General features: G+C 38.9%; 1 protein-coding gene across 1 annotated transcript; it reads left to right on the top strand.

The window, feature by feature from the left end:
- The first annotated feature begins 1,545 nt into the window (after positions 1 to 1,545).
- On the top strand, positions 1,546 to 26,534 carry pdss2 (prenyl (decaprenyl) diphosphate synthase, subunit 2). The gene is made up of 8 exons (XM_057343031.1): positions 1,546 to 2,131; positions 8,578 to 8,712; positions 15,163 to 15,361; positions 21,784 to 21,858; positions 22,685 to 22,846; positions 23,015 to 23,143; positions 23,727 to 23,762; positions 26,069 to 26,534. The coding sequence occupies exons 1-8, from the start codon at positions 1,905 to 1,907 to the stop codon at positions 26,222 to 26,224; spliced, it is 1,119 nt and encodes a 372-aa protein (XP_057199014.1). The 5' UTR covers positions 1,546 to 1,904; the 3' UTR covers positions 26,225 to 26,534.
- Positions 26,535 to 27,411: the final 877 nt, after the last annotated feature.

Below are 27,411 nucleotides of genomic sequence, written 5' to 3'. Positions count from 1 at the left end.
TTTCAATCTTCATGAAATTAAAAATGTTTTGAATTGACATTTTGACATATTTGATTTTAAGCATCTGTCAGTGTAACTTTACAGTGTTGCACACAGTCATTTGGTTGTGTAACTTTTGAGTCAGTTCACTGTTAAATAGGTGAGTGGGAAATGTGAGATTCATGTGCCATGTGTTGTTGATTAAAGTAATGGGACCCAGTCTTAAATGAAAGGTCACATTTATTGAATTTCAAAGGAAGAGGAAAGTTGAGAGGCCTTTCATTTTTTTCCTCTCATTCTGTCAGTCTTTCTTTCTTATACTCTGTACGCCTGCATCTGCATGTATAAATGTGGGATCTGAATGAGTGTATGATATTGTTCTGTACTATGCTGTTTTAATGCTTCTCCCTGTGTTCAAATCAAATATCAGTAATATATTGTTGTTATTCTCAGGACTATACGTTCTCTACTCCAAACTTTGGTTCTCTAATGTATAGGGTTGGAATATGGGGAGTCGGTTGCCAGGATGTTGGCAGTTTGATCTCTGCAATGAACATTGCCATAGGGGATTATGTTATGCTTCCAGATTCCCAATGAGACTTGCACTGCAATTAATGGTCAGATAGAATAGCAGTTCACCTTTTCAATTAACCCAGAGCATTTGTTTAGCAGCCTGAACTTGGCATGATCTTAATCTATTGACCTCACTGTCAATCATAGAGCAACAGTTTTGCCAGTGTGGTCAGTAAAACAGATTTAGATGAACTAGATAATCCTAAAATCACATTTTTTAAGAAATAAATATGTAGGTCAACACAAGCAATGGATCCTCTCTGCTTTAGACACAATTACCCTGAAAACTAACTTTATTGAGTGATAACATTGAAGCAAATGAGAGTGTCACCGTCTGTCATCAGAAACATGAATCTCTCAACAAAAGCTGTAGTGTCAGAACAGATTCATTGTCTTTTCATGTTGTATAAAGTACAGTAGCCTTTGACATCATTTGGGGATCCTTCTCTTGAGTAAAAATCCTACTGGGCTTTTTAACAGCTGAGCTAGAGTCAATTCTTTGAACCCAATTCATTTAGCTGGACTGATTTCATAGGGATTGTCTCAAATCCAGAATGATCACTCTGCAGCATGCAATAATGGGCATATGCTGTCCCAATCGAGATTGATAACAAAGTGAAAGTTATTAAAAAAGTGGTACATTGAATTTTATTACAGTCTGGCAGTGGGACAAAGTTTCTTGGCCAACAACACAACCTGAACATTTCAATTATATCACACCGTTGAGTATTATTATTAATATTATTATAATCCTAATATTAGTTTAGTATGATGAACAGTAGCCTATAAATGTTTAACTTATTCTAATTATTATAAAGATGTTTATTTATACTGTCAAAAGTTTTACATTTAAAATATGCATTTAAACATAAAGTTTAAATCTTAATATTAAATATACATTTTAAATAACGTAATTTAAATTAGACGAAAGTTTAATTTAATTTAGGCGTCAAAATGGGTTCTGGTGACGAAGGGGTTAACCGCATCGTTTTTCACGACAGGTCGTAAAGTGATTCGCAGAAAATGGCGACCCGGTGCAGCTGTCAAAGCGAGTGAGTTTAACTCCGTTAAAGTGGACATTTGGACATTAACACACACTCTTCGTTTTGACAAATGGACTTTTAACAACTTCAGTTTATCGCTCGGTTAGCGGAGGTGACGTCTAAAGAGAAGAGATGTTTTTATCTGTAAGGAGGTGACATTGGGCAGGACAGAGGTTGCAACTGACACTAAACAGGTGAAAGACAGTGCCAGAGATCTCTCATGTGAAACGATCTGAAAGACAAATGAACATTCACTTGCTCACGTAACTTAACTGCTGCTTAACATTTTAGTTTGACTTGCTTTTAAAAATGGCTTGGAGGCCACGTCTCTGTTGCATCGGACAGAGGAATCTGAGCATTTTCTCCAGCCCGTCTCCCTCTAACTGGACTAAAGTTGTGTCCGATGCGGAGAAGATCGTAGGATATCCCACTTCATTCATGAGTCTACGATGTTTGCTGAGTGATGAGCTCAGCAACGTGGCCATGCACGTAAGAAAGCTGGTCGGGACGAAACACCCTCTGCTTAACACCGCCAGGTATTTATGCATGTCTAATTACAACGAATTTACCAATTCATGAATATGAATTGGGTCTGGCTGACGTTCCATGGTAATCTTACTGTGCATGCTTTCTTATAGTAAGTAATAATTTACTAAATTTACTAATAACTTAGTAAAGTTGTGTCCAAATGCGGCGTTGCTCAGTTTGATCGCCGTATGACATCATAGTACCGAACCCGTCTCGCGATACGCGGGGACACTCCAAACCCATGAAAGGTCAAAGTGTGTAAAGTACCTGAAGTACTCAAATTTGTGTTAATGACAAGCTAATTTACCTGAATATAATGGGTGAATCCTACAGAATGCAGACTTTAGTTTGCACACATAAAAATATACGACCACAGCCAGGGAGCTAGAGGCTTCCTTTAGATGCATTCCTTTAGATGCATGTTAGGGATCCCATACAATTTTTGACCAGTTCATTTTTCCTTCTGTGTTTTTTATGGAATTTGGTGCTAAAAATGTCAATGGGTCATCCACCTTTTTTGGCCAAGAATCTTTAGTTTACATTTTACATCCATTCTTTTTGGTGGGCAGAAACACACTGCATTTTTAATCAAACCTTTAACTAAAAGAGAAATCGAACTCTTTAAATCACTGGTTATTTTTTCACTTTATATTTTTAAAACGGAATCTAGAGAGTATGCATGGACTGCAGCTGTAAGGGTCTAAGGTCCTGTTCCAGGTAGAAATGGGAGTGTTGTTGTGCAGGGTGCCTAACCTGTAGGTTACTTAAAAGAATTTACCTTTACCTTCAAAATTCTGTCATCATTTACTGACCCTGTTGTCATTTTAAACCTGTGTGATTTTCTTTCTTCTACAAAATGCAAAAGGAAATATTTTGCAAAAACTGTTGGTCCCCCATTGACTTCTATTATGGACACAAAACCAATGCAAGTCAATGGGGACCAATGGTTTTCTGTACCAAAATATCTTCTTTTGTGTTCTGCAGAAGAAAGAAAGTCATACGAGTTTGAAATGACAAGAGGTCATGTAAATAATGACAGAATTTTCGTTTTGAAGGTGAATTATTCCTTTAACAGCGATTTCCTATGGAAGTACTTAAGTAATACTTAAAAGTCACTTTAAATATTAGGTGCCTTCCAAGTTGTCACGGCCAAAATTAAGGAGGCTCCCCCCTGTGGCTGCTATTTGAAAGTCTGATAGCGCTCATGACAAACAGCCCACAGAGATAGAGGTCAAGCTCATCTCTTTGTTTCTCTTTCGTATAGCAGTGTGTTTCTTAGGGGTGTTTGCATTTTATGCTTATGTGAGGTTTGGTTTGTTGATGCACAAAACATCCATTTATTTTGCCTATGATGCACTTAAAACAAGAGCTGGACATCAGAATGCTTATCAGCTGAAGGAGAGACAAAGTTTAAGAGGACAGCAGGACCTTAGTGTTTGTGTGTTTGGTTGGGAAAAAGAGAGAGAGGGGAGTGAGAGTGAGTTCAGGAACCCAATCCGGCCCATCCAGACGACAGTGCTGGAAACAGTAGCCCAAGGGTGTAATAACCTATACACCTAAATCTGATATGACAGTCCATTTGACAAGGGAGTGGGGACCCTTAGCGTCAGTGCAAATTCAGCCGTCTTTTAAGACGCGCCAAAGATATTTATACCCACAATGGCAGGCTGGCGAGCCGGGCTGTGCCAGCTCACGTTCCAGTTCGGCTTTCTGTTCATTCTTAAAAAACATGCCTCAGCAAATCAGAGTTCACGAGCTTGCGGAGATGTCCGCGGCACTTCAGGGGAAGACCTTGACAAAAACAATCTAAAACATTTCCACACACAAACACATGCCTGTGACATGGGGGCCCTACTGAACCACAAAACATTTTTGTCTTGAGCAATTTAAGCAACTGTCTTGCACGTAGTCTTTTAAACATAGAGCAATGTCACACATTTTCCCAATGACATCATCCGTTGTGAAGTTTTGATTGGGCAGTTTCAATATGGTTAGAGGCCAGCTGCACTCCCATTCATCGATGCTGAAAGAGTCAGGAGTCTCCCTCTTCCATATTTATCTCATCCATTGTTTTAAAACTGACTTTGGTAAGCTGTGGACTGTTGAACTATGTTTAACTCGAAAGGTGGTTTAGAAATATCATGCTTAGAGAAACAGCATTACGCACTGTAATTGGTGAACTGTGCATTTCCATGGCCACCAATTAAAACTGGTGCAGACAGAATGCGTCCCTTAGAAAGAATCACACATACGCTGTGTACTTTCTGCACACTCCCGCATGCTGGTTTGTAAAGTTCCATCACTCATTCTCTCCTTAATTCCCTCTTTCCTTCATTTCTTATCACCACTCGTCTTTTTTAATGACTCTCTGCTCCTCCCTTTGCAGTAGAGTGAGTTTGTGATTTAATGATGTGTGCGTTCTTTGTGCGTGTATGTTGGAGATGCAGATTCTGTCTGGTTGAGTGATGGTGTGTGTGTTTCTGGGTGGTGTATGTGACCAGATTGTTTCAGCTTGCTCTAGTCTGACCTTTGTGTTAGTATCTTTTAAAAATATTAACCAAAGCCATTAGGTCTTTGATATATTGATATATTTTTTATTTTGCTGGTGGTATAAACTGCGTAACACTGCTTTGATCATTTCTGTGTTAAATGAAAAGGTGCTTTTATTTGGCCATTAAGTTTGTTAAAGGTCATTTAGATGAGTTTTTGTGATTCTTGTCTTGTGACATGAGTGTTAACACTGGAATATTGCACATCACAATACACTTCTGTGGTGTTCAAATTTGACTTATTTTTAAAAATCAGTTCTAATTGATTTAAAACTCTGATTTAAGCGTGTCTCTGCTTAATACATATCAGAATTAACTTTGTAGTATTTTGTGTGCATTAAATTTACTTGTTTATTGGTCTATTGATGATTGTATTTTTTTTCTTTTTCTATTAATTTATTAAAAACTATTTCTAAATTTTCACTTTTAGTTCTTGTACGCTTTAAATGACAGTCAAAATGTTGGGCTGAAAAAATATTTTATAACAAAAACATTAATATAGAGATAAATATTACAGTGATAGATGGATCAAAATAACCTGTGCGTTTAACTACATCTCTAAGATCTCAAAGATGTGACTTGATGTATATGGGAGCTGCTTGGTTCATTCTCCTGTTATCTTTCACTTTTCTGTATTTCCAGCTTTCACATTCATATATTCCTCACCAGTCGATTTTTCTTTTATTCTGTCAGGGTATATCCTGCCCGCCCCTCTCTCTCTTTCTCTCTATCCTTTTTTCTCTCTGCTGTTTGGTAGTGGGCGTGTCTAGGTGTCATCTCATCTCGATTACCACGGTTGTGATTCATGACAAGCGACTCTTTGCCTGGAAACGGGATTACAGCCACTGTCGTCACGGGAACAGCATTGTGCCCCACTGCCCGGCAACTAGAGGCGATTGTAGTGCAGGTCCCTGGAACCCTTGTGATTTTTTTGATCACTGTTCACACCTGCAGACTGAAAGAGAGTCTGGATTTAAATAGATTGTACATTAGAATTTCAATTTTGTCCCATTTCTGCTGTATGCATTTAAGCTTCAATGTAAAAAAATGACACGGATATTTACTTAAAAACATTATGGTAACAATATTATACAAAATACTTTTAAGCACTTTAAAGCTTATTTTTAAAGCAATATTCCATGAATAAATCAAGTAAAATTACCTAAATTATGTAAGCACGTCACATGATAAACTTTAAAAAATCAAGAAGAAATACTAATTTGAGCATTGGAGTTAATTTCTTGATCTTTTTTAACTTCAGTTTAACATATATTATTTCTTACAACATATATGATGTACAAGTAAACTGAGAGTCGTCTCAGTACTGGGATTAGCACCATTACTGTTCACTGAGTGAAAAAAACACACCATGAGCTCTCCCATAACCTAAACACAAACACCACTCTTCTGAACGATTGTAACCACGAAACTCAAAAATACAAACAGAATCTCTTCTAAATCAAGTCTTTAATTTTATTGTAAAGCACATAAAATAGCACTTTTTCACAAAATTTACTCTCCTAATGATGTCACATGCAAAGCATGCTGGGAACTCTAAATTCACTGCTCAGTTAGTGAAATTAACTAAAAGAATTCATGTAGTCCCACCACGAAATAATTAAGTAAAGATCCTTTATACAAGTTAAAGTGGGTTGAATATGATACAATTAAGTTGATTTCACTCAATAGATTAATTCTCATTTAGAATTCCAAGATTTTTTCTATAATTTTAACTTAAACTTTGGTTAAAAAAACAAGAACACAATTGTATTAAGTAAAGTTTACTGAATTAATATCATGAAATCTACTACGGCACAGAATATATGTAGCTGACAAAAGTTAAAATTTTGGCAACTCTGGATTTCTGTTACTGCCAATCACCTCAGCACTAACATCAACACGTCTGCAGTTTCTTTCTGCTCATATTAGGCAGGAGGTCTTATTTGAATATAAATAAACTTTTTCAATACCTACGTACAAAGAATTCTTTAAATTACAGGGAAATTATGTGTCTCGGCTATTACTGACAATTTCCCATAAAAAGGAACCAAATAATTTGAGGAAACGGTTCTTTACGCTAAGATGCGAGGTGACAATGAATGATTAAATAAGAGAGTCTTTGTCTCTGAGGAAATTTGACCATTTGTGCTGATGTGTCCATAGACAGCAATTAGTTATTTGTAATATATGTAGATTTTAGGCAGATAATAGAGCAACGTAAAGGTTTAGAGAACCAGCCACCAACCGTCTCACGGATGCAAATTAATCGTAACGTTGAAAGGCAGACCAGCTCATAACAGCGATGACCTCTGTCTTCGAGACCCCCCCATGACACTGTGATTAACAAGCTTGAGAGTGTCTTTGTGTGTGTGTAGGATCTTTTCCTCCACTGTAGAGAGAGAGAAAAATGGGGAGATGGGAGGTGAAAAGAGGGCGAGATTGTATTGGAACGTCATATTGCCTTGTTAGTTTGACACTGTGCATTTCATTTAAACATAATTAGGATATTGTCTACCAAGAGGGTCGCACTGCACATTTCGATTTGTGATCACACAGTCGCATATTCAAAACTTTTATATTCATAATCCTGGGTACCAGTATTATTAAACTAGATTTTGACGTTATATAAAGACAACCTTACTGATGCTTAAAGTCTGTGGGTGTGTTGGTTGTTAGGGCGTTGTTGTAAGTTTGCTAGTGTTTTTTGGCAAGTTGACATTCAGCTTCTTGGTATTTTGCATGGTTGCTTAATGGCCCCACCCCAAAATCTCTGTTATTTTGGTCCCTTTTCTGACTGAATATGTCCTTGTAGCAGCCAGCACCAAACTACATTGAGACTCGCTTTGTCGTCAACTTTGCATTTTGGATCTTAGCAAATTGAAGTTGCAGTTGACTCTAGTTTAGAGAACAGATTTTTAGATATTCGAGTGCAAACATGTTGGAGTCAGGGCCCTTCTAATAGACTCCTGTCAGTCTGTATAAAGAGACATAGGCTCTCTTCATAAACCTCTGTGATCTTTATGAATTGATGTATGCTCTTGTCAACCTCTCTCTTGAAAGATCTAGACTCTCATGATCTCTATGAAGAGATCTATGCTCTTATCGACCTCTGTGAAGAGAACTAAAGTCTGTTTTTCTGTGTGAAGAGATGTACAGTATGCACTTATCGACCTCTGTGAAGAGATGTATGCTCTGTTGATATATATTACTGAAAAGTGATGTATGCACTTATCCACCTGTGTGAGATCTAGACTCTTGTTAATCTCTATGAAGAGATTTTTTTATCTTTGTTGTGGTTCTTTAATATACACTGCAAGTATGGAGTGCGGAGAACCCTGCACATCAGGAGGAACTTGGGAAGCTCTTGCTGCTTTCGATAGTTGTGACTCTAAATCATATTTCTTCTCTTCATTATTTCTCATTCTGAAGGAGCACAGCCATCAGCCTGACTCCTTCATGAAACTCTCTTATGACCTTATAAAATGTGCAGTTGGTGTCGTGAAATATAGAAATGTAAGTTTTAAGATTGCAGACTGTGCTTTTAAATACCTTGGATTAGCATGTGCTGTACAGTAAATGCAAGAGTATACTGTAGGGTTATGGTAATCATTCAGTAAATTGGTATCAAGTACTGTAGAAATACCACAGTAGGTTTTTTTTAGTTCAGAAGGGTTTAAATAGGTAACATATTGTTCCCCTACAATTTATCTGTTTTGAGGACTTTGTGTTAACAAAATGGTTTTGATAGGATAGTTTGTAAAGAAATAGGCCAATGCCAAGTGATGTTGAAGTCATACCAAGATTTAAAGTAGTTAGGTCCTGTCCTGTTAGGGTTGGTGCTTATTTGAATGATGTGTAGGACACTGCACCCTATCTACTCATTTACATTCATGTTTTGTTTTTAGGGGATTTGTGTATGACAGCCGAAACAATCTACAGATGAGAGGTCTTGTGGTGCTGCTCATGTCAAAAGCAGCCGGTCCAAGTTCCAGCACCAGTGACCCGATACATGACAGCATGGTCAGTGGCATCTACCCCAGGTACAGATGCTCCTCTCTCTCAATCTCTCCCCCCTCTCTGTCTGTCAGTCACTCTCGTTCTCCCTCTGATTTGTGCGTTCTCGTCTCTCCCAAGGGTCATGGGGCTTTAACAGCTTGTAGCTCTTGTCATTAGTAAGAAATGATTGCTACCACACACAGACCAGACATCTGGCTCAGAAAAACAGAGCGACTAGATGAGTGAGAGAGGAAATAAAGTATTTTGGATGGATAGATGGAGGCCAGAAAAAAGTAAAAATGATAAAAAAATAAATAAGTGTATGTATGTGTACAGATGTATTGGTAAGTGCTTGTGTGCATTTATTGGTGGAAAATAATTTACATGTTTTTATTATAATTACATAATATTATTGAGTCAAAGTTTTTTGATCTGACAGTTTGAAGCAGTGTTAATCTCATCAATGAACTTACTAATAAAATGTCACTTTGTGGTTTGCAATACCCACCATTGCTTGCTGTATGTAATGCAATGTCCTAGTCTCTAATACACTAAAAAAGGTGTAAAATATAGACATTCACATCACATTAGAAAAACGTATTATAATACTCAGTATAATGTAAGTATTGCAGGAGTTCAGATTCCACAAAAACACATTTATAAATAAAGTAAGGAAAGGGTGGATTTGCAAAAGTTTTTGTCATTTATAATTTTCCACCAACTGAAATTATGCCATAGGTTGTTTGCACATGACGTCACGGCACTGCACAAAGTGCCGATGGAGGGCAGTAAGTGATTTTCTCCATAGGAATTCACTATAACAAACTCAAAATACCTGTGATTGGCGTCGTTTTTGAGAGTTAAATTCGATCAAACCATGAAAGGTGTTTTTATTGTGTAGCAAAAGTTGTTGTCTATGAAGGGGGAAAATGCAAGTATTGACTGAGAAACTGAGGTAAAAGTGGTTTGTAAACCTGAATCTGCGGTTGGGATGAGCCGAGCCGGATGACTTTCTAAAATGCTTAACGAGGTTTAACGTACCTAAACAACGACCAGGTGAGCACAAATTTCTGTCAAACCTTGTCATGAACACTAGCTGCAAAGATCGAGTCCTGATTAAACGGAAAAAGTGAAAAATCTTGCGTTAAGCATTTCTCCCCCATATAAGTCCATTATAATGAAACAGCTTAAAATACTGAAACAACGACCACATAAAAACAAATTTCTATTAAACCTTAATTTTAATAAACACTAGCTACTGTTAAAAGAACAAGCACTTATTCCAGGGATAAAAATAGTCTCAAATTAAGCTTGTTCTTCATTAAAGTTCATTATAAAGAAACCATGTAACGTGGCTCAAGGCAGCGACAAACTGAGAACATAAAACTTTTCTGTTGTCATGTTTATGTTTGATATCAGTGATGAACAAATGTATTTATTTGGTTTTCCATGCTTGTTGTTTTGGTACGTTACAAGTTTTTTCACTTTATCCATTTCATAAGGGCTCGTTCTTTTAACGGAAACTAGTGTTTATTATAAGGAAGGTTTGACAGAAATTTGGGCTTACTTGGTCGTTGTGCAGGTCGTGAAACATGGGTACTTTGAGTTTGTGATAGTGAATTCCTATGGAGGAAAATCACTTCCTGCCCTCCAGCCGCCTTGCAATCACGTGGGTCATAAAAACCCACGTGATTGCAAATGACCTATTGTCGTATGGACTTGTGAATATAACTCATATTTGTCATCACATTTGTTGTATTTAATAAAAACATTTATGTTAAAAATTATGAAAAAAATGTTCTGAAAATTGTGACAGTTACCTTTGTCTCGAAGCGACACACTGCTCGCTGAAATGTTTAAAAATGACTCTGAGCCCACGTATGTTCAGATGCGTCTGAGTCACAGTGGTAGTTTAGACGTTCTCATTTCATACCGACCTTTCTTCTGGCTGCCATTGCTTCTGGCTAATAACACTTATTTTACAGTTTTCGAAATGTCACCTGAGGCCAGTTTGAGAACGCTTTCTAAAACTGAGGAAGTTGAAACTTTTTATTTACAAGGAAATTGTTTTCAAAAACCTATACTGAATTCGGAGAGAACAAAGTTTATGGGAAAACAACGTCTATGGTAACTGTGTTTTTACTTGCGTGCTTGTGTGTAATAGACAGATCATCGGAAACAGGATATGAATGTGTGCAGGAAAAATTATGTCCAGTTAAGGATACGAAATTGACAGACGCGCAACACACACTCCTGCAACCACATCCACTGGTTCCTTTCTGAAATCCTCTCGCTCTAAACAGGCTGGTGTGTGTGTGTGCAGATCCTTTGGCTGCACTGCCAAGTACAACAGCCGCTTCTGGTAACTCCTTGGCAGTGTGTGTATGTGTGTGTAAGCTGTCTGAATGAACTCTTTCTCTCTCGCCGAGCAGGGAAAGAGAGTGTCAAAGCGAGTGAGAGGAGGGACCAGCACTCATCACCGCACAGCCTTATTTTCTTTCGCGTTCTCTTGCTTGTACAACCCCACGTTTCAATCCGCAGCCAGGGCTGTAGATCTAACAGGAAGTGACCTCATAGTTCCACAGCTGGGAGGTGGGTGTCATGGAAACAGGGTGGTGATGTAGTTGCCCTGATGCTTAATAGATTCAAGGCTGACCCTTTATTCATGTTCGTGTGTGAAAAAATTGTGAACGTGGGTAGAACACACATTTAATGGATTCTTAAGTGCTTAGATTTAGATTTTTCAGCACTTTAAGATCAAAAATACATTGGAAATCTGCTTAAAAGGGCTTGGAATAAACTTTGACATGCAGTTAACAAAAGAATAAAGGTTTTTATAGAATTAACTTACCTGTTGGATTAAAGGGATAGACAGCAGGAAGACCAAATATATTTCCATCTCCAGTTAAAAAACTTGTATAAAGCATTTGAACATCAGTCAGCATGAACCGTATAAACATGACTCTTTTTCTTATGTAGATATAGCACACCTGTTTCTTCGCTCTTTTTCCTTTTTTAAAAATCCCCCTCAACCACGGCACACCTCTTTCCCCTCTCTCGCTCCTGGTTAGAGGTGTGTTTAATGGTGCTGATGGATGAATTGCCATGCTGCTCTCCTCCTCTTTGACATGCAGCATTTGTAAAATGTCCCTATCTTCAGTCAGTCACGCACACGCACACGCACGCACGCACGCACGCACGCACGCACACACACACACGCACACCACAACCACAGACAGCCCAGCAACACACCACAACACACACACACACACTCAGTGTGGGTGGAAGCGGGTGTGTGTGAATTTGAGGTGGATGGTGATAAGTGTGTGCTCTTTGGACAGAAATGCTCATGTATGTGTGAAACAGAGATGTCTGTTTGAATGATTGCTTGACACTTTTTTTGAAGATGTCAGTTTGGAACATTAAAGTGACATTCACATTCAGCAGACTTTACTATAGCCTAATGAGCCACATCGGTTTGCTGCGATGGTGGAGAACAGGATCTGATTGGTTGACGAGTTTGATGAGTTCTATGATTTTCCAGTGAATTTCTCTTTAGCTTCAAGGACCCAGATTTTGCATCTGATATCAAATTTATCATACAAAAGGAAATCTTAAAGTTCTTGAAAACAGCCGCGGAAAAAAAAAAGAGACCATTCCTAATTTTCATTTCAAATCAGCATTCCTAGATGTATTGAGTCCAGTGTTTTTTGAATTTCAACAAACTCAAACCTCAGGAGTAACAAAAGTCATCCAAGGGCAATGTTAAAGACTGACAGCATGACAAGAACCATGGAAATTGTGATAAACTTTTTTTGAGCTTTTCCTAAATACAAGTAGAAATATTACTGTTGTATTGCTTGTGAAAATGAACTTGTTTTCTTTGCAGTATTTGAGAATACAGAACATCTTTTCTGTTATTTTGACCTGTTTCTCCAGTGTTCATTTTCTGCAAATAAATGCAAATAGAAACAATATTTTTTATTTTAAATTTGGGAGAAATGTTGTTAGTAGGTCACGGAATTAAAAAAATGAAATGGTCTCTTAATTTTTTCCATGGCTGTATCTTTAAATGATCTTTTATTAAAGAGTCAATAGGAAAAGTGAACATTTGAAAATGCATAAATAATAAAAGATGCGTGATTTAAGCATGGTACAAACGCAAATGATTATATATCCAAATGAACAGTTGAGTTTCAGTTTGGATGAGTTTGCTTTGACATACAGCTTTGCACATCAACATCAAAAGATACAGTAAGAGAAGTGTTTTTCCTTCCCTTTTAACAATTAATATGTGTATTTATTTTACTATGTACAACTTTTTACCTACTTTCTGTGACCCCACTAAAGCAGACCTGTCACGTTTTTGTTGAGAGCTAAATGTTTAAATAAAACTGAACTCAAACTGAACCCTGTTTATATGATCACATAGCCTAAATACAGCAGGCTGAACTAAGAGAAGTCTTATCTAGAACTAGTGGTTATATGTTGGTAACTTTGGTGTGTGTGTCTTGTCTAAAGACTTCTTCAAAGAGTTCAGAAGCAGAACTGTGTCTGTTTGATCATCATTTGGCTGATGCACCGTGTACCACATGTAGTGATGCTTTTGCTGGACTGACATCTTGACCTGTAAGGTGATGTGCTGTGAGCATGCAGACATACGCTCCACCGAGCTTCAGGGTTAAATTAGCAGAGAAAATGGAGCACACAGAGAAAGGGGGCGTGTCAGGGGGCGGAACCCCTCTGCGACATGGCATCAGTTGCTATGCAACTGAGTTCTGAAGCTATTTATACTCCCTGTGCTGCCCCGCCCACTGACTTCAAAAAACACAGACACATAGCTACAGATTTAGGGGGAAAATGAGATTTCAAATACGTCAGTCTGCCACACTCGAACACTACAGCCAGTCCAAACCTGAATGAGACAAAGACCATAATACCAGTGGTTTACAGATAAACCTATTTACAAATTAAATGTTTTTTTATTTTTATTAATTTTGCTGAATGCCTCAAACATTACACTAGAATACTAGAACTCCTCACATGAGATGCTGTTGCTGTATTAACGTTCTTTATAAGTACAGTTCACCCCAAAATGAAAATTCTGTCATCATTTACTCACCCTCAAGTTGTTCCAAAGCTGTATAAATTTCTTTGTTCTGATGAACACAGAGAAAGATATTTGAAAGAATGCTTGTAACCAGCAGTTCTTGGCCACCATTGACTGCCATTGTAGGAAAAATTGCTTTATACATTTCTTTGTTCTGTTGAACTCAAAAGAAGATATTTGAAAGAATGTAGGAAAGCAAACAATTCTGGGGCACTTTTGACTACCTTTGTAATTTTTCCTACTATGGTAGTCAATGGTGACCAAGAACTGTTTGGTTACAAGCTTTCTTCTAAATATCTGTGAACAAAGAATCAGAACAAAGAAATGTATACAGATTTGGAACAAGTCGAGGGTGAGTAAATGATGGCAGAATTTTCATTTTGGGGTGAACTGTCCTTTTAAGTAAGTTTCCCCAGGCATGCTCATCTATTGCAAGCTTCATTCTGAGATCTGATCTCAGATCAGTATAAACCCAAACCAGTGCTTGTCAAGTGCTCATGTCAGCTGAAGTGAAACTGACCGGGATCAGTGGCCCTGCTCTAAATGGATGCGTGGAGACGAGAGCGACGCACAATGGGGGTGATTGAGTCCAGGAGATGCTCCATTAAAGAACAGCATTTAATGACAACAAGAATTATTGCAGTGCTTTGTAATTACTAAAGCATTGACCATTGTGTGTGTATGTGTGTGTGTGTGTGCTCAGAAGCGGCCCCAGCTCCTCTCGTACTGCCTGAAGAGAATCATTTCATACTTTTTCTTCATTTTCTCATTCTCTTTCTTTCTCTCTCTCTCTCTCTCTCTCTCTCTCTCTCTGAAGGAGGGATAAGTGGACATCAGCACTCCAAATATCTCTTGTGTCTACACGGCGGTTATCAGTGGGACCTCAGTGGTCCAGTGTGATTATGGCCCTGAACCCGGCAAATCAACATTTGATTATAACGTCCATGTGATGGCGTTCTGATAATCCAGCTCGTCCGATAATCAGAGGCAGTTGGTATTTTGTGAAGTGCATTAGGGTCACCAGAACACTTGACAGTGTCTCTTGTTGTGCAGAAGAACATTTGGGCTAAATTCACTCCCTTTCCGTGCTACAGTATTTGGTCTGTTTATAGATCTGATGCGCTCTCAGAATCACCATATTTCTTTTTTCAGCATAACAGCCCTACAAATTTTAAGAGGATAGTGTGACTGGTTTGCTGTATTAATAAAGAGATGATCTGATTGATTGACAGGTTCCAGCACGTTTGACTGAAAATGTCAGCAGTAACCATTATTTCTCAACTGGTTTTGCTTTACATTCTACACTGGACCTCCAGTAGAAACCCAACACCGTACCAGACTATTATTTTCAATTATTAAGTGTTTATTTCTCTCTTTTTTTCAGTCAGCGTAACTTGGCTGAGATCACAGAGCTGATCCACACGGCGTTCCTGGTGCATCGTGGGATTGTTAATTTGAAGGAGTGGACGAACTCAGATGGCCCACTTAAAGACATGCAGTTTGGGAACAAGATGGCTGTCCTGAGTGGCGATTTCTTGTTGGCAAATGCCTGTACAGGACTGGCCCAGCTTAACAACACCAAGGTACTTTATACAGTACATCTGAACCCTGTTTGCCTTTGGAGTAAATGATTAAACAGCATTCATTCATTCATTCATTCATTCATTCATTCATTCAATCAATCAAATAAGCAATGCAAACATACGTTTACTTGTAAATTATAAAAAAACATCTGTTAGGCTTTTTATGCTGCTTACTAACTGTAAAGAAAATCCTTTTTATAAATAAATAAATACATTTTCCAGTTCCAGTTAAAGACGTCCTCTAGGGATGTTGTTAGATTTAGCTAACTTGGAGATATTTTATAACGCACATCTCTGTTCATGATTTATTTAATGTCATCTTTTTTTGTGTGTGTGTAAAACATTGAGGTAAAAAGTATAAGAACACAATCTCACCCGCTTCTGTCTTCCTGCTCCAAAAGCTAATTTTGTGTGCAGTTTGTGTATCTGTCTGTGTGTGTGTCCTGCTAATTTCCATACAGTTGCATACTCCTCATTCTCTCTCGCTCTTTGTGTGTGTGTGTGTGTGTGTGTGTGAGAGAGCATATGTCTCCTACACCCCTCATTAAGTGTCAGTGTTCTTCTCCAGCTCTAATTAGAGTTGCAGTCAAAGCACCGTCTAACTGAAAGCGGCCAGCAGCCCGTCTGCCTCTCGCTGTGTAGGGTCAGACCTGCTCACAAGAACATGTTTCTGTATCACACAGCTTTTTAAACGGCCAGTTATAAGATGGTGGAATTTTGATGAATGCTGCAGGGTGTTTGAAAGCAGTGTTTTATAACCTCTATTGTCTTGCACGTCTATATAACGCAAGTACCCCTTCATTCACACAAGAAAATACAGCAAAGTTGTTTCTTTTTCATCAGATAATCCTGTTTTGCAGGATTATTATAAATACCCCCTAGAACCTGTTAAAGGCATGGGATACATACATGGATCCATGTTTGAGAATAATTGCTTGAATTATGATTTGAATTATGATTGAGATTGCAGAATCAATTTATACTCATCTTTATCTCAACCTCGACTTCCAAATCAAAATCTGTATAAATTTCTTTACATAAACATATTTGTAAGAATGCTTGTAACCAAACAGTTCTTGGCCACCATTGACTACCATAGTAGGAAAAATTACAATGGTACTAAAAAGTGCCCCCCTTTCATACATTCTTCAAAATATCTTCTTTTGTGTTCAACAGAACAAAGCATTTTTCCTACTATGGTAGTCAATGGTGGCCGAGAACAGTTTGGTTACAAGCATTCTCCAAATATCTTTTTCTGTGTTCATTGGAACAAAGAAATGTATACAGATTTGGAACAACATATGGGTGAGTAAATGATGACAGAAGTTTCATTTTTGGGTGAACTGTCCATTTAAGCATTTCTTACTCTTTGGTGGCTTTCATGATAGTTTAGAATGTATGTATTCACTATTATTTACTGATAATCAGTATACTATTTTTTATTTCACACTTCTAGTTTGTGTCAAGTAATAATAAGAATAATACGTATAATTTAGCGCTTTTCCAGAGGTCAAAGCGCTTTACATAAACACAAGTAACACAGAAAAAATACAAGACATAACACAATATACATATCAAACATCACAAACAATGATGGTACCGGGTTCAAAACATAGGCCAACGTGAGCAATTGTTCTGTCAAAATGCTCTGTCCATGCAATTATCTGTCCAAAACGTCCTTGGAGCAAAAGCAGTAAAACAAAAAGGCAGCAACCACAGTAGTCCATCATAAAGCGACACACTGAGCAACTCGCATTAAACCATGCAACTCGCATTAAACCATGCCTCCAGTCGAACACCACAGAGTCAGGACCCCGAGCGGCAAACGAGATCACTCCATGCATCCACCGCAGTGATCAAATGAACGCAGGGCAGAGTCGGAGCTACACAAGGAAAACCTCCAACCAGGAACGCAGACACTCCGCCCGCAGCACCTGCACAATAAACACCACCAGATAGGCCGGATGAAACATCACAACTTGCGGCATACTGTAGCAGGGCACACCACCTCCTCGACGCAATAAATTGTCCAGTTAAAGTGAGATTAAAGTTGAAGTCTTCAATCCCCAGTCGTTTTATAAGTGTTTAAGACGTACAACAAACAGTTTAAACAAGACCAAACAAACAGCCCGGAGTGAAGCGGCAGCCAAATGCGCACAGCGTACTCACACCGGAAAGTAAGTAAGGGTAGGGGTGCTTGGACCTCGTTGAGTGGGGTTTGGAGTAGAGCTGAAGATCTTTGCCCGGACCCGACGTGACCCGACGGTTTCGGGCTTAATTTCTATAATTTTACACGGGCTCGGGCTTGCGCGGTAAATGAGCGGTCATGTGATGCGTTCCGATTAGCGCGAGAAAGATGCGAAAATGGATGCTGAGGAGGTGAAACGGAGGCTTGCCTCTGGCGATTACGTTTTGGTTGCACCAGCAACTAAAGCAAAGGTGAGGAAAAGTTTTGACCATGTGCATAATGAGAATAATGAGCCAGTGGGATATGTGAGATGTTACAGAGGATTTATTTTATTTCTTTGTTCCAACTTCCAAGTGGCCTATAGCCTACGTTAGTCATTAATAAATTATGTTAAAACATGTATAAATGACGCATTCTTGACAAAAGGCTGTGTGCGTGCGCACATAGCCTAATGTCGGGCTGTAAACGGGTTCGGGCTTTTAAAAAGCTGTCAATCAAAATGTACTTGTCGGGCTCGGGCCGAATTCTTTCGGGCTCGGACCCTGTCGGGCCTAACTTTTAAGGCCCGATTACAGCTCTAGTTTGGAGTGTATGATAGCACGTCATATCATATTAACAAACTGGATAAAAAGGGTTAATTTGCACTTAGAAACTCATCACTCATTTCTAGTTCTCCTATATCTCTCCGGCCGTAACACGCGCACACACGTCTGCACACCCATGCGCTAAAAGTCAATATGTTGGCAGGATCTGTCACCAAGTGCAGCTCTAGAATGCAGCTCTCCCTGTGGAGGGTAGCAAACACTTTTCCTTCTGCATAGTCTCAGACACGCTCACAGAGCTCACTTTAATGTGTGCATGAACAGATATGGAAATGACTATGGGGAAAATACAGTAGAACATCGGCAGATTGTCATGACTGATGTAATGGACAGTTTGTGTATTTTCTCAAGAGGGGCTCGGCATTCAGACAGCCAGACCTCTGCAGTCAAAACTGCACACCTGATTAGGTTATATCCCGTGTGTGTGTGTTTGTGTGTCTTCAAGGAGATGGTGCACTGGCGTAGGTGCAGGAGTATGTATTGTCGTGTTGTATAGCACCTCCTGGTGGCAGAAATGGGAAATTCTCGTTGAAGAGGAAACTTATATAGAGGTCAAGGATGTGTTTCCATATCTTGGTAGGTGCTTCAGCAATAGCTTAAAGATAGAAATATAGAAATAAAAAATATCAACCACAGAGTTTCCTCATAATAGTAAACCTTAGTTTGTAATGTTAAAGGGATGGTTCACCCAAAAATGAAAATTTTGCCATCCTTTACTAACCCTCAAGTTGTTTAAATTTCTTTAATTACACTACGAAAGATCTATGGAAGAATGCTTGTAACCAAACAAGTTCTGGGGCACTATTGACTACCATAGTACAACCTACTATGGTAGTCAATAGTGCCCCAGAATTGTTTAGTTTCCCACATTCTTCAAAATATGAACCAAGAATTTTATACTGTTTTGGAACAACCTGAGGGTGAGTACATGATAACAGAATTTTCATTTTTGGGTGAACTATCCCTTTAAGCAGCTATCGATAATATAAACGTTTATTTATTTATGTCTCTATGTCTGTCTATCCAAAATATTTTTTTTAAAAAGGGGGGTTTAGGTTTATTGGGTCACTTTTTGCATTCATCTAAATATCCAAGTTTCCCAATAAACCTGAATTTACCCTTTTGAAGGAAGGGGGCAAATCCTTTTAACACTATATTGGATATTGGATTATGATAAAGCAATGGTGATATATTTACAATTCTTAAAAATGACATGTTTAAAAAAATCTGTATCCTAAATCTTACATCTTCCACCTGTCCTTGACGTCAATGACGTTTAACCAAACAAAACTGCCAAGCAGCCGTGTATGCAAATGTGGGCGTGTCCTTTTTGCATTAGTACGACTAACGGTTCAGTTAGCGTGAGAGCATTAGCGGTGAAAATCAGTCGTTCTCTCTCCGTGGCTGTGTGTTTTTCCCCTGATTGATCTGTATTATGTATCGTGGCCTTGAGTGGGATCCTGACTTAGTAGACCGTGTGTGTGTGAGCGAGAGAGTGGGATTCTGGCTCGACACTAGTATAAATGGTAAAGGGATCCGCGAGCGGCTGTCTCCTCTTTCTTCTCCTCACAGACCTGTCGGCGAAACACGATGCCGGCTGGATTTGGGAATGAGACGAGACGCAGAGAGGGCAGCTTATCTGATACTTTCCAAAAAAAGCCCCCACCCCCCCCCCACTTCACACACACACACACACACACACACACACAAACTCACGCAAAAGACAGACGTACACAAACAGGCAGATTAAATACACATGCGTTCGGTCACACACACACACACTTTAATTTCTCCCCGTGTGGAGTGTGTGAAGCCGCACATCTGGCTGCGCTATAGGGGCTCTTCTGCTTTCTGGGCTTTGGGTAGAGGAATCGGGTTCCCTCACTGTTTCCTCAAAGATCTAGTTACTCAGAGGGCAGAAAGAGAGGGGGGAATGAGTGAGAAAAACAAAGTTTTGGAGAGAAAGTTTTTGGGGAATGGAGAAGAGTAACATAATATTAAATATGAGGAAACGCCGAGTGTCTGGATAGAAGGGCTCTGTTTTTCTTGTTCTCCGGAGATTCTGCTTGTGGTCCTGTGATTCAACAGGCAGGTCTTTTGGGAAAAGAGAAAATGAACATCTTAGCGTGAAAATGAGGTGGAGAATGTTTCCTCGGGCAATGCATAGAAAGATTTGGAGGAAAGAGTGAACGCTCAGTGAGTAGCTGTAACAGAGTAGCGCCCCCATCAGGAGCACTGGAAGTAATGCGTGATCCAGACTGACCTTGCTGATGACCTAAGTACTGTATATTCTTTTGTAGTCAGGATCCAAGCGTTGTAAATGACAAAACAGGCTTTGTTAAGTGAATTTACTTTCTAGTAAATCCTTTAATTCAAAGCCTGATGCACAATTTGTCCGGGCACATTGTGTCATGTTGAAAAACACTGCCCGTCCAAAAAAAAGTCACCACCCGGGCAGTGCTATGATCTGGGGTTGCTGCAGTTGGTCAGCTCTAGGTTCAGCAATGTTTTGTGCCCAAAGAATGAGGTCAGCTGACTACCTGAATATACTGAATGATAGGGATGCTCCGATACCATTTACCGAGTACGAGTATGTCACGTGAGGTATCGGTCTTTGGTATCGGTGCATCTATATGTGTACGAGTACGAGTACATGAGCTTTGTATCCGCCCCGGTGCATCCCTACTGAATGACCAGGTTATTCCATCAATGGATTTTTTCTTCCCTGATGGCACGGGCATATTCCAAGATGACAATGCCAGGATTCATCGGGCTCAAATTGTGAAAGAGTGGTTCAGGGAGCATGAGACATCATTTTCACACTGGATTGACCGCCACAGGGTCCAGACCTTTACCCCATTGAGAATCTTTGGGATGTGCTGGAGAAGACTGCGCAGCGGTCCGACTCTCCCATCAGCAATACAAGATCTTGGCGAAAAAGTAATGCATCTCTGGTCGGGAATAAATGTTGTGACATTGCAGAAGCGTATCAAAATGATGCCACGGCGAATGAGTGCCGTAATCAAAGCTAAAGGTGGTTCAACGAAATATTAGAGTGTGTGACTTTTTTTGGACAAGCAGTGTATTACAGGTACAGAAAATCCCCCATAGTGTCTTTTAGGATTGGTTTCACGTTATAGTAGAAATTCCGAACGGAATCCTGTTCATAATTCTTATTTCTGACAGGAGTTTTTGACTAGTGATTTAAACTGCTGTATGCATTTGTTGTATGTTTGTATGGAACGTAAAGTACAAACCTATCAGATGACTGTCTGTAGGTGCTGAGGGTTTTTGATGCTTGTGTGTATTAGAAAATAAGTGAGAATCTGAATCAATAGGCTTGTGCAGATGTCAGACTTCTCATTAAGCTCTGTATCCTCTGGATATTGCACTCTGTTTTGACTGGCCATCTGTTTAATAACTGTAGTGCTGGTTATTCTATCTCTCCCTCGGATGCTCTTTAAACTAAGTGGCCTGGAAAAAATTTCCCGTATTCTCAAACAGAGAATAAATACTAATTTTGGAACAGATGGGGCCGATTCTGTGTCAACACTTCCTCTGAAACTTATTTAATTTATGTGGCGCGAACGTTTCCCCCTTAAGTGTTTTGTAAATGTTGTTGTTTGCTGTAGGTGGTGGAGCTGATCTCCAGTGCTATTGGGGATGTGGTGCAAGGAATCTATTACGACGGCTCCAGTTCTGCAGAGGTACAACTTTCAGCTTGCTGCATTTACATTATATAGCCACCAGAGGCGCTGTTTGGGTCTCCAACTATCATGATGCTGTCAGAAAATGTCCTTTTTCTGTGAAATTAACATACATCTACATTTTTCAGCAGTTTAATTAATATTAATTTGCATCAGTTAACCCTGAACAATATTATATTTTTAATATAACATTATCCTATGGGAATAAGTGCTGTTTAAAATATGTTGTTCCTCCTTCATTCTTAAAACATAGTGCTGATGTTATTGAATTGAACGTTTTAATTAAGTTACATTTTCCACAGTCATAAATAATTATTTGGATATGATATTCAGACCTTTCAAAATGTGAAAAGTATGAACGAACTAAAACTTCTCCAAACTGACTTGAAACATCTGCGCATTAAATAAGGAGTGATAGTTTAATGTTTGAGGGGAGGAGAGAAACGCAACATGGAAGGGAGACAGAGGGAGATTCAAGTTTCTTTTACCCTTTTTAGAGGAGAGATTTCCGAGCAGACATGTGCATCACCTTCCCTGCTCAAGTTACAGCCCCGACCCCCCCCCACCTTCTTACCATCATATAAACCATTTTTGTGTTTACTCTTTCATTCCTACATACTGTAGATATATTCTTGAAGATACCAGTCACATTCTGCTTATTTGGGGATTTAACTGTATAGTACATTTATGTTTTTTTATGGGTTTTATGACATTTCTATTGCTTACCAAAATTCGTCTGTTATCATTTTCTCACTGTTATGTATTTTTTTTCAGTGAACATTAATGCTCATTTTATTACAACTGTCTGTTTCTCTGTATTCTGAAGGTGGGGGGTCTAACAGTTGCATCATGGGAAGACCAGACATTCCTGTCTCATGGTGCTCTGCTTGCTAAGAGTTGTCAGGCAGCGATGGAGCTGGCCAAACACAGTACAGAAGCTCAGAGTTTGGCTTTTCAGTACGGAAAACACCTTGCATTGGGACATAAGGTGCATAAACTAACTTGCACACCTTGTTGGCGGGTGCAAGCTGTCTCTTTAGTGTGTGTGTTAGCCTTAGCCTGTGTCAGAAAGTTTAAATGGACCTTCCTATTTTTTTCTAAGCGTAGAGAACCTCAGCAACGATGTACAAGGTTTCTGGACATGTGTGTTTTGTAGGTAAACTCTGATCTGCAGCCGTTTACGAAGAGTGGGTCAGAACCAGCTGTGTTTAGTTTGGATTCAGCTCCTGTAGTGTTCCACAGACAGATCGTAGGTCCTGAGAGATGGCGGCATCAGCTACAACAGGTATTGAACAACCACATCACTACTAAAATCACAAAACTAAAATCCATGAAAAGGTTCAAATGTATGTAAATCACGGAATGTGTCATTTTATTTTATATGAACTGTATACACCAGCAGTTTTACAATAAATGCATAATATATGTTTTCTAAAAATGTGTACTAAGAGTATATATTAAGTAATTATTAGATAATGCTTCTCCTAATTTAATTTCAATTCTCTTAATTTGCTTTATTAATTTAATTCAACCCTAACCTTTAGGTTTAGTTTTAACTATGAATTTTGGTTTTAAACTGTAATACAATGTAATGCAACAAAACATACAAGAAAAAAAACATGGGCTGGTATAGAGGGATTGGCCATTAAAAGCAGGTGTGATGGTACTTAAGTAAACAGGACTGTATTTCAGCCTGCTGTTCTGGCATATAGTTGATATTTTTACTGACTAGACAGTATGTATCATTAATTGAAGTGATTCAATATATTTTTAGCCTCACGCCTGATGGCAAAACATAGTTACGGTTTAGATTTCACAGTGTCAGCATGATGTTCTCTGGATTCACATATTTTCTCTCTTCTGTTTAGGCCCAGAATATGGCTAGACAGATTGATTACACAAAGGTGAGCACAGTTTTTTATTATTAAAGAAATGGAGTTAGATGTAAAAATTTTCAGATTTATTTAGCGTCTTTTCAGAACCCTTTTACTTGGTGTTCATGGAATGGGGTGCATTTCACTAGTACTCCATAAATTAATTGATTTTCATTTGGCCAATGAATAAGTGAGATTGTCTGTCGAATTCAAAAGAAATCAATCTTCCTGGTCAAACCACTAATCAATGAATCCAGCCACATTTCTGTGGATGAAACATTCATACAGTTATGAAACAGATCGGTTTCCTGGAGGTCGTAAAATCATTCCCAAGCCCCTAGCGTGCAAATGTTTACAAACAAAGTGAAGTTTATTGGTGTCCAGAAAAATTATATTAAAGGGTGTAGTACTAGTTTAGCCAAAATAAATATTCTGTATGACTTTCTTTCTTCCGCAGAACACAAAAGAAGATATTTTGAGGAACGGCCGACCACTCCACTTTATTGTACAGACACAAAAGTCAATGTGTACAGCCGTTGTTCAGTTACCAACATTCTTCAAAATATCTTCTTTTGTGTTCTGTGGAGGAAAGAAAGTCATACAGTTTTGAAATGACAAGAGGGTGTGTAAATAATGACAGAATTCTTATTTTTGGGTGAACTGTCCCTTTAAATCCCTTTAAAATAATATCAGCGTAATAACAACGTAATATCAGTGAATAATGTGTTTGTGGGAGGATTAGGATTAGGTTTAGAGGAGAACATCACTACATCACTATAAAACATAACCCAAAAACAAACAGTTTGAGAAATAACCATTATTCTTCAAAGTTTGCAGCCCTGACTGAGATGACAAATTTGTTTTTTGTTTGTTTTGTAACTGAGTACTGAGCGAAAGTAAGTTCAGAAATTTGGTTTGCAAAGTCAGAAGGAGAAGATGGAGAAGAAAGATGGGGAGACAGATGGAGGCAGTGATGGGGTGGGGGGCAGGAAGAGGAGGAGGGTACAAGCAGCTCGGATCGCCGTGGAAACAGGATATTAGGGGATAGAGTGGCAGGTTTATTTGGAGAGGAGACAGAGAGACGGTTTGACAGCAACATCACACAAGATTCTCCTTCAACAGGGCACAGACAGACATATCACACCCACACATCGCATATCTCTGTTATCAGCACATAAACGCGGGACGTAAACCTCTCCAGTATACACTCACTGGATTGTTTCTCTCTGCAAAAGTGCGACACGTATCAGGATGATTGTGAGGTCATATCGCTATCTGTCAAGCTGCAAACATAATTGAAAAAACTGAAACAAATTTTATTATATTATGCAAAATAACAATTTGGACGATTTATTCTGTGTTAAAGTTTAGATCCCCTGGTTCCTATTATGCCTTGTAGCTGTTTTTACATTTACAGATTTTTACATTTATAGTAAGAATGCTGAGATACATTTTCAACAAAATGAGTGATTAAAAAAAATCTTAATATCTTTAAAAAAATATTTTGTCCTTCTGAAACCTTGTATCTCCATGGTTTTTATTTTTTTGCCATAAATCTTTATTATTAGTTATCCTTCATGGTTGTCACTGGGTTTGCAAATATCTAGCCATAAAAAAAACAAAAAAGTATAACCAATAAAAACGTATTGCTTTTCAACTTTGACAACACAGTATATACACCTTTTTCCATTTTCTGAAAAACTGAATTTGGACATCTGAGGTTTCGGAAGGACCGCGGCGATATTGTGTGTATATATATATATATATATATATATATGTAGGTAGTATTTATACCCTTAAGAAGCTTAATTTTATTCAAGTAAATTAAATAATCAATTTAAATTCAAGTAGAAACCGAATGAATGAGCACACAAACATCTACAGACATCAGCTGATGGAATGATGGCATCTTCTGCCATACCACAGCAATGCCTCTCTGTGTCTCTTTCTATTATGCTTTCTCAGTCTCACATTAGTGCAAGCATGTCTCTTATGCTGTTTTTAACTCCAGGCCCCCAAGGGCTTCTTAGCACAACACATCCCAGAATTCATTTAGCAAAAGGCCTCTAGCAAAACATGTTTATACAGAACAGTGGAGGAATACAAGACCACTTCCTGAGTGCAGGTTGTTTTGGGGTTTTAACCAAGCTTTGTACCATACACTTTGTGATGAATTCATTTATTGTTAATTTCTCACCAAACCCTGTTAATGTATAAAAATCGTGTTTCTGTGCTGCTTTTAATTCAATTTCAAACAAAGACTGTATTTATTGATTTTCATCATTGAGAATGATTGAGTGATATTCAGATTTCTCCCTCTTTTATGTCTTCTCCAGCTCTGGGGCCTGATAAAGATGGAAAGAGGCGTGAGCCAGGCGCTAGACTTGTGCAGTTACCACGGCAACAAGGCCTTAGAGGCCATGAAGTGTTTCCCGCCCTCAGAGGCTCGGTCAGCGCTGGAAAACATGGCCTGCGCCGTCACCAAGTTCTGAAGATGGTTGTCGAGCTGGATGTAGATATGATATCCAGTTCCACTCGCTCAGGATGCAGCTGATTCTAAGTGAAGAATTTAGGCCTATCTGGATTACGCTGTTTGGAGTTTTTTAAGGTTCTGACCTGCTTTCTTTGGAGGAAAAAGCTACAGAGATTTCCAGGTGATGGTTTTGTTCATTCAGAACTGACGTACTGTATGTCTTCAATTCAGATGACTGCCTACAGTTTACCGGACTCACACGTAGGCTACTCTATGCATTCGATCACCAGATTGTCTTTTAAAATAAAATGAAAAACTCTTTGTTTGTAAATATCCTTATGTTTCTCCAATGTTGTCTTTATTTATTCTGAAGCTTCAAGTTGGCTACCAGGTGATTCTCTGTGGTACTTAGTGGAGGTCAATATTTATATACAGCACTTAAAAAAGACAAACAAACATTGATATAACTGTAAATTGATTTGTTATAGCAGAAAAGAACATGTTGATATAATAGAGCAGTATTAACTAAAATGTTTGTCCAAAAGCCAGTGATAAAGTGTGTGCATGAAGTGTGTTTGTGTATGTGTGATTTAAGAGTGTTTGTGTGCGTTCGCAGCGAGTGTTTGTGTGTGTGTGTGTGTGTGTGTGTGTGTGTGTGTGTGTGTGTGTGTTGTGGGTGCCCGGGGTGCTCCAGCAGCAGTGTTGGCAGTAATAATTAATGAGGTGAGTGTGTGACCTGAGTGAATGGGCAGGAAATGCTGCAGTATTGATCAGCCCAGCGAGAAGGCTGGCGCCAGCCTGGGCAGCCTGCGGTTTCCCGGGTGACCACGGGGGGACGACTAGGGTGTGAAGCGGGGCGTAGGGGAGCGACGGTCACCACCAGCAGCCACGGGGCCACACACACACACACATGAATTGAAGGACAGAGAGGTAAAAGATGAAAACATGGGATGGGGCAGAAACACTTTGGTTGCTCAGAGCCGCTGGTTTATAAACACATACTAAAGCATTTATTCTTGCATGATAAACACAACGACTTTTTTAAAATAATCCGGCAGGGTGTTACACTGACTTTACTTGGTAGGAGCGGGTAAGGCCTCTGGTCATACATGAAAAATTCATTTTGGCCTTTGGGTGACATAAGAAAACTCAGGAAAAACTAAAAGCAGCAAAGAACAAGCAGCTATTTTTCACTGACGCAACACA

The sequence above is a fragment of the Triplophysa rosa genome, linkage group LG9, assembly GCF_024868665.1.
Source record: "Triplophysa rosa linkage group LG9, Trosa_1v2, whole genome shotgun sequence".
Lineage (NCBI taxonomy): Eukaryota > Metazoa > Chordata > Actinopteri > Cypriniformes > Nemacheilidae > Triplophysa > Triplophysa rosa.
The sequence above is the reverse complement of the archived record's forward strand: the minus strand, read 5'-3'. Positions and strand labels throughout refer to the sequence as shown.